Here is a 12,099-nt window from a genome sequence, read left to right on the forward strand (position 1 = left end):
TGGTGGCAGACGCCTGCGCTGAGCCCGCCCCGCTCGTGACACAGGTGGTTCTGCCAGCCCCTGCCCCGGCACTTCCTCGGGGCGGGGGGGGCCGGGGCGCCCCGTAACCCCAACTTCTCTCCCCAGACCCCCGTGGCGGCGGCCCGGCGCGCCGAGGATGAGCGGGGTGGCCCGGCGAGCCCGCCAGCAGCCGAGGGTGAGTGCGCCGGGGCCGGGCCCCCCGCCATGGCCTGGCCCCCCTGCGCCCCAGCACCCCCCCCCCCATCGCAACGGAAAAAGCAAAAAAGAAACCCAAACCCAGTGATGCAGAAGATGTTCTGGTTTCCTGTTTTTCGCCCGGGGCGCACGGCCCACGGCGTCTGCCCCGGGCTCCAGATGGGTGCTGGGGCCAGCAGTGCCTGGAGCCGGCGGTGCTGAGCGTCCCGCTGCATTCGGGTTTGCACACCCCGGTTCAGGCCTCCCGTTGGGGCCGGGGGGGGGGGGAAGGGCGAGCAGGGCTCCTGGACCCCAAATCCCGGGGGCAGCTGCCCTGGGGCCGGGGTGGTGCGGGGAGCGCGGCCGGGCGGCGGGAGGAGGGGCGGCCGCGCGGCAGCCGCTCATTTATTATTTAGCTGCGTATCTGGTGTCGGGCCAGCGCGCCGCCCCGGCTGCCCCCGGGGTGCCTGGCACCCGCCGCCGCCGCGGGGCCGGGCACGCAGAGCCGCCGGGGCGCGGAGATGCGCGGCGCGGGTGCACGGCGCGGGTGCACGGCACGGGTGCGCGGCGCGGGTGCACGGCGCAGCGCGGGTGCGCGGCACGCAGTTTCCATGGACACTGCAGCTCCGCGGTTGCCAGCCGATTTCCGAGCCGAACCCATCAAAAATGCGGGGGGCTCTGCCGCAGCTGCCCCCCCCCCGGGGTTCCCGGCAGCGGGGCGCTGCCCGGCGGCCCCCAAACCCCCCCCCCCCCAGGCTGCCCCTGGCACCACGGAGTGAATGGGGGGAGGGGGAGGGCTGGGATGCCCTGGCTCCATCCGCGGGGCCCCCCCGGGAGGAGGGCCCAGGCGTCCCGGCGCGGCCGGCGGCGGCACCCGCTGCGCCGGGTCAGCGTCCTCGCTCCGTCCCCAGGGCGCCGGGAGCTGAGCGGCGGGCGGCGAGCGGCCTGCGCCCTGCGCGCCTCCACCATGTCCTACTTCGCCGAGCACTTCTGGGTAAGCCGAGGGCGCCGCGGGTGCCCCGTCCCCGGCTCGGGGGTGCTTCGCCCCTGCCCCGGGGGTCTTCGCCGCCGGTAATTAATTCCAGCTTTGCACCGCCCCACGCTTCCTTAGCGCTCCGGATTCCTCGGGAAGGGGGCAGGCAGGGAGCCCCGCGCCGGGGCGCGGGAGCCCGGCGCCCGCCGTGCCGAAAGGGGAACTTGGCGGCGCCGCGGTGGCGGCCCAGCAGCACCCTGCCTCCCGCCCGCCCGCCCGCCGGGGATCTCCGAGCCCCCGGGGGGAAGTTTGCAGCGTGAAGGGCAGCCGGCGCTTCCCGGCACCGCTCCGGGCTGGAGCCGCCCCCCCCCCCCGCCCCCTCGGGGGGCAGGAGCCCCCTGCAAGGAGCCGGTGGCAGAGCTGAGACGGGAGCAGCTCCCCCGTGCACCCCGGCTGCCCCTGTCCTTGCACTGGGGGGGTGGGCTGGCTCTGCGCTCCCCCCGCTCCCGGCCCGGCGGCTCCCATCCCATCGGCATGCCGGAGGGGACGGTGTCGCTAGGCGACTCTGCCGCCTTGTTCTCCTCTCGCCTTTCAGCCCTGTGCCTCCCCTTCCTCCGAGCCGCCGCGGGGCAAGGCGCCCGGACGCCTGGGCCCCTCGGCCCACCTTGCGCTGCCTCAGTTTCCCCGCGGTGGGGAAGCACCGCCCCCGCGCCGCTGTGCTGGCTCAGCGGGCAGTGCCCGGAATAGAGCCCAGGAGTCCGGGCTCGGCCTGGCCCTTCCCACCCCCAAGGGGGGGCCCCGGTGTCCTGCACCCCGGGCCGGGGTGGGGGCCGGGCGCGGGCGCCCGGCCCGGTGCCGCCCTCACCGCTTTGTCCCCGCCAGGGCGAGAAGAACCACGGCTTCGACGTGCTCTACCACAACATGAAGCATGGGCAGATCTCCACCAAGGAGCTGGCCGACTTCGTCCGCGAGAGGTGCCGGGGGTCCCCGGGTCCCTGCCGGCGGGACCCCCGGGGCTGGGGTGCTGGCCCGGGGCGGGGTGGGGGTCTCGGGCTGCGGGAGGTCCCTGACCCCCTCCTTGCCCGTCCGCAGGGCTGCCATCGAGGAGAACTACGCCAAGGCCATGGTGAAGCTGTCGAAGATGGCCACCAACGGGACGCAGCTGGGGTAAGCGGGGCCGGGAGCCCCCGGGCCGGGGAGCGGCGCCGCGGGCCGGGGCCGCCCGCCTGAGGCCCTGCCGGCGCCGCGCCAGGACCTTCGCGCCGCTCTGGGAGGTTTTCCGCATCTCCTCGGACAAGCTGGCCCTGTGCCACCTGGAGCTGATGAAGAAGCTGCACGACCTCATCAAGGAGATCTCGCGCTACGGCGAGGAGCAGGGCCGGGTGCACAAGAAGGTACGGGACCCCCGCGCGCCCCCCCGGCCCGGGCCGCCTGCCCTCGCCCACCGCCGCCTCCCCCTGCCCAGTCCAAGGAGGAGGTGTCGGGCACGCTGGAGGCCGTCCAGCTGCTGCACGGCGTCGCCCAGCTGCTGCCCAAGTCCAAGGAGAGCTACCACAGCAAGTGCCAGGAGTACGAGCGGCTCCGCAAGGAGGGCACCAGCCAGAAGGAGATCGACAAGGTGAGAGCCCCCGCGCCGGCCCCGGGGCCGTCCGCGCCCCCCCCGGCCCCCCGGCCCCGCGCCCACCCTCTGCCCGCAGGCAGAGCTCAAGTCCAAGAAGGCGGGCGAAGCGCTGCGGCGCGCCGTGGAGAAGTACAACGCGGCGCGGGCCGACTTCGAGCAGCGGATGCTGGACTCGGCCACGGTGGGTGGGCGGGCGAGGGGGCGGCGGCGGGGGGGGGCGGGGGGCGCCGGCCCCGCTGAGCCCCGCTCCGCGCTGAGCCCCCCTCCGCCCGCAGCGTTTCCAGGAGGTGGAGGAAGCCCACCTGCGGCACATGAAGGGGCTCATCGGCTCCTACTCGCACTCGGTGGAGGACACGCACGTGCAGATCGGGCAGGTGGGTGCCCGCGGGCGGGGGGGGCGGCCCCGGCGGCGCCGCAGCCGCCCCCTCCCCGTCTTCCCCGCGCGCAGGTGCACGAGGAGTTCAAGCAGAACGTGGAGAACATCGGCACCGAGCTGCTGCTGCGGCGCTTCGCCGAGAGCAAGGGCACGGGCCGAGAGCGGCCAGGTGAGCGCGGGGCCGCGCCGGCGCCGCCCCCCCCTCCCCCGGACCCCCGCGGGCCCCCCGCGCGCCCGGCCTCGCGCTGCCGCCCGCGGGGGCCGGCTAAGCCCCGCCGCCCGTCGCAGGCGCGCTGGACTTCGAGGAGTACCGGCTGGCGCCCGCGCAGGAAGGCAAGTACGTCCTCGCAGCCGGGGGCCCCGCGGGGCCGGGGGCCGCCCGCCCGCCCGCCCGCGCCGCTCACCCCCCCCCCCCCATCCCGCCGCCCCCCCAGGGCCCAAGAGGAGCCGGAGCAAGGCTTTCCGCATCCCCGGGCTGAGCCGCAAGGAGAGGGACCGGGATGCCGCGTAAGCCCCCGCCCCGCGTGCCCCCCGCGTGCCCCCCGCACCTCCCCGCCTCGGGGCGCTTAACGCTGCCTCTGTCTCCCCCAGGGAGTCGCCGGACGCCGACGCAGTGAGTGCCCCCCCCCCCCCCCCGCCACCGCCGCTGCAGTGGGGACCGGCCCCGGCGTGGGGCGGGCGGGTTGGCTTCCCCCGCGCTGGGAGCACTGGGAGCGCTGGGGGAGGGGGGGGCGAGCATCTCCCCGAGCGTCTCCCCGCAGGCCTGCCCGGAGGTGGACGAGGACGGGTTCAGCGTGCGCCCGGACGTCACCCACGATATCCTTGCGTTGGGGTGGGCTGGGGGGAGCCGGGGGCGGGGGGGCTCGGACGCCTGGGCCCCCGGGGGGCCGCGAGCGCGGGGCGTTGCCTTGACGGCGTGCAGCCGAGGCCGGGAACCCCGCGTGCTCCTCCAGCGACTCGGACTACGACGAGGACGAGCCCCGCAAGTTCTACGTGCGCATCAAGCCCGTGCAGCCCCGCGAGGCAGGCGGCAGCGCCGAGGCTGCCGTGGAGCAGCTCAAGGCCACCGTGGGCAACTTCATCCTGCCGCCCGGCGTCGGGGTGAGACGCGGGGGGGGTGCGGCGCGGCGCCGGCATGGCCGGGACCCCCCCGCCACCCCCGGCCGCGCCGCGCTGACCCCCGCTCCCCCTTCTCTTGCAGGGCACCGTAAAGCGACAGTCGTCCCGTAAGTGCTGCCCCGGCACGGCCCCCGTGGGGCTGGGGGGGCTCGGCGGGTCCCTGTCCCCTAACACCGCCTGTCCCCCTCCTCCCCCCCACCCAGGCCACGTGGCAGCTCTGGCCCCCGCCCCAGCCGAGCCGGACCCCGAGGAGACCCCGGCGGCAGGTGAGGCAGCGCTGGGGGGTCCCCCGGGGACGCGGGGCAGCGGTAGCCCTGCAACGTCCCCCCCCCCGCAACATCCCCCCCTGCAGTGTCCCCCCTTGCAATGTCTCCCCCCACTGCAATGCCCGCTCTTGCAATGCCCCCCCCCCGCAATGCCCCTCTGCAACGTCCCCTCTCCGGGCAGGTGACGGCGCGGGGAAGAGGCGCCCGGTTGCCCAGGCGAGCAGGTATGGGGGGCTCGCGCAGGCGGGGGGCTGGCGCCAGCTCCCGCCCCGGCTCTGTGGGGCCGGATGCTCCGGCGCCTGCTGCCGTCCGGCACTGGGGGGGACGTGGCGGCAGCGGGGGGGAGGCCGGGCGCTGACCCGCCCCGTCCCTCCGTGCCGGCAGCGGCCCCGGGAAAGCCCCGCCGGACGCGGTGCCCTCCGCAGCCCTGTTCGGGCCCCCGCTGGAGTCGGCTTTCGAAGCGGAGGATTTCTCGGGTGAGCGGCCGGCGCCGGGGGGGGGGGGGGGCGGAGGGGGCCGGGGGACGCGGGCGGCCGGGGCCCGCGGCTGCTCCCCGTCCCGCTCCGCCAGCCCCGGGGTCTCTCCGCAGCGTCCCGCGCCTACGTCCTCACCTCCTCCTCGTCCCCCTTTTCCTCCTCCTCCCCGGAGAACGTGGAAGACTCGGGCTTGGACTCGCCGTCGCACCCCGCGCCCGGCCCCTCCCCGGACTCGAGGCCGTGGACGCCGCAGCCCGGCACGCCGCAGAGCCCCCTCCCCAAGCGGGACCCGCCGCCGCCGCCCCCCGCCGAGGAGCCGGGCGCCTGGCCGCGGCCCCGCAGCCCCGCCGGCCGCCTCCCCGAGCTGCCCGGCTTCGCCGTCTTCAGCGGCCCCGGCGCCGAGGGGCCGTGGGAGGACGCGGGGCCGGCGGCGCGGGGCCGGTCCCGCTGCCCCGGCGGCCCCGCGCCCCGCCGAGCCCCCTCGCCCGACCCCTTCGGGGAGCCCCTGCCCTGGGCCAGGGCCCGCAGCCCCGGCGCGGACCGGCCCCCGCAGCCCCGGCCTTCCTCCAACTCGGCCTCCTCCTCCTCCTCCTCCCCGGCCCCCCCCAGCGGGGGTGAGTCCTCCAGCCCCTCTCCGTGGACGTGCCAAGGCTCCGGGACGAGGCTCTCCGAGGGCGGCACGTCGGCAGCGCCCCTGCCGCAGGCTGAGCCTGGTGAGTCCGGGGGGGGTTTACCCTTAGCTCTGCCCCCAGCCCCTCGCAGCACAGGGTCTCGCTGCTGCCTTTGGTGCAAAGCCGGGCTGAGACCCGCCGAACTCGTGGCAGCGGCGAGAGCCTGGGTTTAGCCCCGCAGGGCCCCTGCTGCGGCGAGTCGGCCAAGCCGTGGTCCCCACGGGGCCAGCTGTGTCCCCCCCTCACCCTGATTTGTGCTTCCCCCCCCCAGATGCTCCCCCCGCCCGGGCCAGCGCGGCGCCCCGCGAGGTCCCTCTCGTGGCCCCCCCTCGCCGCTCCCGGACGAAGAGGCCCGCGGCCGGCCAGGCCGTCGGCAGCAACACCGACCTGGTGCGTGGCCGGGGCTGGGGGGTGTCTGGGGCAGGCGGGTGCCCCCCCCACCCCCCTGACGCCCTGTCACCTTGCAGTCGCGCTCGCTGAGCCCCTCGCCCTCCTGGAGCTGCGGCCCCTCGCACTCGGCGCCCGCCAGCCTGGGCGAGCGGGGCTTCTTCGCCGTCTCCCAGCCGGCGCTCGGTGGGTCCCGGGGGTCCCGGAGGGGGGCTGGGGGGGGGGGGGAGGCCGCGCCGGCCGGGCTCTGACCCCCGCCTGCCTCCCCAGGGCTGTCGCGGGGGCCCAGCCCCGTGGTGCTGGGCTCGCAGGACGCGCTCCCCGTGGCCACGGCTTTCACCGAGTACATCCACGCTTACTTCAAGGGCCGCGACTCCGACAGGTAGGGACGGGGCGCCGGGGTGCGGGCTGCGCGGCTGCTGCGGCCCCCGGCGCGCCGGCTGACCCGTCCCTCTCCGCGGCAGCTGCCTGGTGAAGGTCACGGGGGAGCTCACCATGTCCTTCCCCGCCGGCATCGTGCGCGTCTTCAGCGGGAGCCTGGCACCGCCGGTGCTGAGCTTCCGCCTGGTCAACGCCGGCGCCATCGAGCAGTTCCTGCCCAACGCCGAGCTGCTCTACAGGTGTGGGGACGCGGTGGGGTGTGGGGCATCCTCGGAGCTGGGAGCGGGGTGCACGGAGTGCGGGGCATCCTCGGAGCTGGGAACGGGATGCACGGGGTGCCGGGCATCCTCGGAGCTGGGAATGGGGTGCACAGGGTGTGGGGCATCCTTGGAGCTGGGAACGGGGTGCACGGGGTGTGGGGCATCCTCGGAGCTGGGAGCGGGATGCACGGAGTGCCAGGCATCCTCGGAGCTGGGAACGGGGTGCACAGGGTGTGGGGCATCCTTGGAGCTGGGAACGGGGTGCACGGGGTGTGGGGCATCCTCGGAGCTGGGAGCGGGATGCACGGAGTGCCAGGCATCCTCGGAGCTGGGAACGGGGTGCACAGGGTGTGGGGCATCCTTGGAGCTGGGAACGGGGTGCACGGGGTGTGGGGCATCCTCGGAGCTGGGAGCGGGATGCACGGAGTGCCAGGCATCCTCGGAGCTGGGAACGGGGTGCACAGGGTGTGGGGCATCCTCAGAGCTGGGAGCGGGGTGCACGGAGTGCGGGGCATCCTCGGAGCTGGGAGCGGGGTGCACGGGGTGTGGGGCATCCTCGGAGCTGGGAGCGGGATGCACGGAGTGCCAGGCATCCTCGGAGCTGGGAATGGGGTGCATGGGGTGCTGGGCATCCTCGGAGCTGGGAACAGGGTGCTGGGCATCCTCGGAGCCAGTGGCTGGGAGCTGGGAACGGGGTGTGTGTTGGGGGGGGGCATGGGAGCAGGCAAGGTCAGTGTCGGGGAGCTGGGGATGGGTGCACGGGGGACGCGGGAGCGGGCGAGGGCGGTGGCGGGGCTTCGCGCCGCGCTGACCCCTGCCCGCAGCGACCCGTCCCAGAGCGACCCCAGCACCAAGGACTTCTGGCTGAACATGGCAGCGCTGACGGGGCACCTGCAGAAGCAGGCGGAGCAGAGCCCGGCCGCCTCCTACTACAACGTGGCGCTGCTCAAGTACCAGGTGAGCCCCGGGCGCCGGCACGGAGGTGGGGAAGGGGCCCGGGCTCCGGGGGGGCAGCAGGGGTTTCGGGCCGTGCTGAGCCGCTGCCCGGCTGCCCCCGCAGTTCTCCAAGCTGGGCCCGGGCTCGGCGCCGCTGCAGCTCTGCGTGCGCTGGGACTGCTCGCCGGGCGCCACGCGGGTCAGCGTGGAGTACAGCTACAACGCGGGCGCCCTGGCTGCGCCCGTGCCCCTCGCCAACGTGCAGGTGCTGCTGCCCGTGGAGGAGCCCGTCACCAACGTGCGGCTGCAGCCCGCGGCCAGCTGGTGAGCGAGGCGGGGGGATTGGGGCTCCCCTGCACCCGAGGGGGTCCCGGGCGGGGAGAACTGGGGGGGGCGGCAGGGACGCCCGGGACGCGGGAGCCGTGGGGATGCGACAGGGATGGGGGTGCGGGGTTGCCTGGGGGTCTTGGGACAGGATGAAGCTGTGGGGTTGGGGTAGCCTGGGGGTGTTGGGATGGAGCCAGGGGGTTTGGAGTTGCCTGGGATCTTGGGATGGAGCCGTAGGATTTGGGGTTGCCTGGGGGTATCGGGATGGGATGCAGCTGGGGGGTTTGGGGCTGCCAGGGGGTCTCGCCCTGGCCACGTGCGTGTGTCCTGCAGGAACCTGGAGGAGAAGAGGCTGCTCTGGCGGCTGCTGGACGTTCCCGGTGCCCCGGGCCAGGGAGGTGAGGCTGCACCGGCCCCGGGGGCAGGGCAGGGGCAGGGGGGTGCCTGGGGAGCGGGCGCTGGCCCCAGGCTGGGGCCCAGCTCAGCCCCCCTGCTCGAGGGGCCAGGGGCTCTGTGCCGTGCCCCCACCTCTGCGCTCGCCCCCAGGCTGCGGCCGGCTCTCGGCCAGCTGGGAGCCCCTCTACGGGCCCAGCAAGCCCAGCCCTGTGGCGGCCCAGTTCACCAGCGAGGGCAGCACGCTGTCGGGCGTCGAGGTGGAGCTGGCGAGCGCCGGCTACCGCATGTCGCTGGTCAAGAAGAGGTTTGCAACAGGTACCGCTGCTGGGTGTGCAAAGTCCCTTCCCTGGGGAGCACGGGGTCCTTTCCCACGGCCCCGGGGTGCACAGGTCCCTTCCCTGGGATGTGCAGGGTCTCTTCCCACGGCCCCGGGGTGCACAGTGTCCCATCCCTGCTCTGCATGGCCCCGGGGCCCCCAGGTCCCTTCCCTGCTCCCGTGGCTGCAGGGTGCACGGGCTCCCTTTCCCCCTCGCTGGGGCCGGCCCAGCAGCCGTGCCCAGCCTGCGGACAGCGCTGGCGGCCCGGCTCGGTGCCAGGGACGCCTCCGGCTGGGCACGGGCCCCCTCCGGCTGCGCTCACCCCCTCCTCACCGCCGTTCCTCCCGCAGGGATTTACCTGGCTGGGTCCTGAGCGTCGGCTGTCCCCGGATCCTCCGAGCTCCTCCGGGCTTTCCCTTTGGTTGTTTGAACACTGGACGGAGGCTGGCCGGGGAGGGGGTGCTGCAGCCACGACCGGGGCCCTGGCCAAGGTCCCGGCTTGTGCTGGCTGGGTAAGAGCCCTCCTCCTCCTCCTCCTCCTCCTCCCGGCTCCCCTCCGTGGTCGCCTTGGCTGTAACCGTCGTCTCCTGCTGGCTGGAGGATGGTCCCCCCCGTCCTCCTCTGTGCTGTGAAGGGAGCAGGAGCTGCTCTTTTATTAAACACTTTATTTTCTAATAACCCCCCGCCACCACCGGCTCCTGCCTGTGTCGTGGGGCCGGAGCTGCCGGCACCGCCTGCGTGGGCAGTGCCGGGCGCCTCCTTGGCAACGTGGCTCGGCTGCCGAGCCCTGCTCCCGCGGGGCGCCGCGCCGCGCTCCCCCGGCGGCCCCACCGCGGCTCGGGGGGAAACCGAGGCAGGGAGCGTGGCGGGGCCTCGCAGCGCCCCTCGGCTGCCGGCAGCGCTCCTCGGGGCGGGCGGGCGGGTGGGCGGCCTCCCTCCCTCCCTCCCTCCCTCCCTCCGCGGCACCTGCCGGTGGGAGGATCGCGGCAGAAGACACGCCGCTGCCACGGCATTCCCCGCAGAGGGAGAGGCCGAGGCACAGGGATGGTCCTGAGCTGCAGCCAGCACTGCACCAAGGTACCAGGGGGCTGCCGGGGCGGATGCTGCCGGGGCGCGGGGGGCTCCGGGCTTTGGCTCTCCGGGAGCGCCAGCAGCTCTTTGCAGCCGGCGGCGCAGCGCGGTGCAGTCGGGGTGCCAAGGTGGCACTCCCCGCCGCAGGAAACTGTCCTGGCTGGACGGGCTCTGCCCTCATGGCCACGGGGACGGTGGGTGCCCGGTGGGCGAGATGCAGCCGGGGTCCTCGTGCCACCTGTGGTGCCTCTGCCCGGGCGGTTTTCCCTCGAGGGCTGCCGCCAGCAAACCCAGGCTGGCTTCTCCGTGTGCCCTGGGCCTGCCGGCTCATCGCCGTAGCGGCGCCAGGAGTCGTCCTTCGGGCACCAACACCCCTGCCCCTGGGGCGCCCGCATCCCTGCACCCTCCCTGGGCATCCCCGGCTTCAGGGCTGCATCCCGGAGGTGCCAGCGTGCCTTCTCCAGGCCGTGTCTGGGAGCACAGGGAGGGGCTGTTAGGAGACCTCTGGCCCAGTGCAAACAGCCCATCCTGGAGCTCGTGGGATTTATTGTCATGCCTGGGGCTCAGGCGTTTCCAGCTGCTCTGCCTGTGCCCGTGGGTGCCCGGCCCCACCTACCCCTCGGCGCTGCCTGCATGGCAGCGGGCGCCAGGCTGGAGCAGCCTCCCTTCTGGGGCTGGGAAGTGGCTTTGGGGGCCGAAGGATGGATGGGGGTGAAGGGGCAGGATCGTCGCGGGCCAGCCGCGGGGAGCAGCGGGGCAGCCGCCGGCGAGGCCGAGCGGGCAGCTCGCGCCGTGGGGCCCTTTGCAGGCTCCCGGGTTTGCAGGATGGGCTCCAGGCGGGAGCCTCGGGCCGGGGTCCCCCCGCGGCAGCCGCGTCCTCGGGAGGAGCCGGGGAGCAGGTAACGGGGCTGGGGGGCCGCAGCCGGTGCGCCCAGGCAAAGGGGCAGCCCGCAGGCAAAGCGGGGCTCGCTCCGGCGAGGGGGGAGCCTTCGGCCTCCGCGGTCGTCGCCGGCGCGGGGGGATCCGCGTGGTCCCTTCCCCTTCGGAGAGCACCAGCCCCAGCTGAGCCCCGCTGCCCCCCTCTCTTGCAGAAAATGTCCCCACGGTGCTACAGGCTGGAGGTGTGGGGCCTGGGCGCTGTGGGGCTGCTGGGGCTCTGCTACCTCCTGTACAGCGACCAACGGCTTTGGCTGAGCGTGGCCGCCGGCCCCGAGCCCAGCCCCAGTGCCGCCCCCGGCCTGCCGGCGCCCTCGGCCGAGCCCCCCGCCCCCTGCGCCGCCGACCCCTCGGTGCACAACGTCTCCGGCTTCGCCACCCTGCCCGGCCACGTGCAGGACTTCCTGCGCTACAAGCACTGCCGCGCTTTCCCCCCGCTGCTCGACGTGCCGGGCAAGTGCGGCGGGCCGGCGCGGTCCCCCGGCGTCTTCCTCCTCCTGGCCATCAAGTCCTCGCCGGGGAACTACGCGCGCCGGGAGGTGATCCGCAAGACGTGGGGGCAGGAGCGGAGGGTGGCGGGGGTCTACATCCGCCGCGTCTTCCTCTGCGGAGTGGTGCCCGGCGGCGCCGAGGCGCCCAAGCTGAACCGGCTGCTGCGGCTGGAGCAGCGGGAGCACGGCGACGTCCTGCAGTGGGATTTCTGGGACACCTTCTTCAACCTGACGCTGAAGCAGGTGCTCTTCCACGCCTGGCTGGAGGAGAGCTGCCCCGGCGTCCGCTTCATCTTCAACGGCGACGACGACGTCTTCGTCAACACGGACAACGTGGTCCGCTTCGCGCTGAGCGCCCGGGGCGCCGAGAACGGGCACCTCTACGTGGGCCACCTCATCGCCAACGTGGGCCCCATCCGCAGCAAGAGCAGCAAGTACTACGTGCCCCCGCAGGTGATGGCCTCGGAGCGGTACCCGCCCTACTGCGGGGGCGGCGGCGTGCTCATGTCCGGCTTCACCGCCCGCACCATCTACCAGCAGTCGCGGCACGTCGAGCTCTTCCCCATCGACGACGTCTACCTGGGCATGTGCCTGGAGAAGGCAGGGCTGGCCCCGGCTTCGCACGCTGGCATCCGGACCCTGGGCATCCATGTGCCCGCCCCGGCCGAGCCCTTCGACCCCTGCTACTACCGGGAGCTGCTGCTCGTGCACCGCTTCGTGCCCTACGAGGTGGCGCTGATGTGGCACGCCGTCCGCGAGCCCCGGCTGCGCTGCGGCAGGCACGTGGACATCTACCCGAGCACCTGAGCCCTGGGCTCTGCCCTCCCGCTGCGCGGCGAGCCCGGCGCCAGAATAAACGAGTGTGTCGTAGATAAGCGAGCGTGGTCCCGTGCCTTCCTG

At 74.7% G+C, this 12,099-nt stretch overlaps 2 protein-coding genes across 2 annotated transcripts; both read left to right on the forward strand.

The window, feature by feature from the left end:
• Nucleotides 1-1,130: 1,130 nt before the first annotated feature.
• Nucleotides 1,131-9,356, forward strand: FCHO1 (FCH and mu domain containing endocytic adaptor 1). Its single transcript, XM_062596088.1, has 27 exons — nt 1,131-1,189; nt 2,051-2,142; nt 2,261-2,335; nt 2,421-2,562; nt 2,634-2,786; nt 2,866-2,970; nt 3,065-3,163; nt 3,238-3,334; nt 3,454-3,498; nt 3,600-3,672; nt 3,757-3,778; nt 3,927-3,980; nt 4,087-4,266; nt 4,367-4,391; nt 4,488-4,550; nt 4,732-4,774; nt 4,935-5,026; nt 5,140-5,739; nt 5,969-6,087; nt 6,165-6,270; nt 6,355-6,466; nt 6,549-6,704; nt 7,550-7,682; nt 7,786-7,985; nt 8,322-8,386; nt 8,535-8,699; nt 9,052-9,356. Exons 1-27 carry the CDS (start codon nt 1,163-1,165, stop codon nt 9,072-9,074), a joined length of 3,066 nt encoding a protein of 1,021 aa, XP_062452072.1. The 5' UTR covers nt 1,131-1,162; the 3' UTR covers nt 9,075-9,356.
• Nucleotides 9,357-10,866: 1,510 nt separating this feature from the next.
• On the forward strand, nt 10,867-12,006 carry B3GNT3 (UDP-GlcNAc:betaGal beta-1,3-N-acetylglucosaminyltransferase 3). The gene has a single exon (XM_062596567.1). The coding sequence runs from the start codon at nt 10,867-10,869 to the stop codon at nt 12,004-12,006; it is 1,140 nt and encodes a 379-aa protein (XP_062452551.1).
• The last annotated feature ends 93 nt before the right edge of the window (nt 12,007-12,099 follow it).

This window comes from Rhea pennata, chromosome 27 (genome assembly GCF_028389875.1).
Source record: "Rhea pennata isolate bPtePen1 chromosome 27, bPtePen1.pri, whole genome shotgun sequence".
NCBI lineage: Eukaryota > Metazoa > Chordata > Aves > Rheiformes > Rheidae > Rhea > Rhea pennata.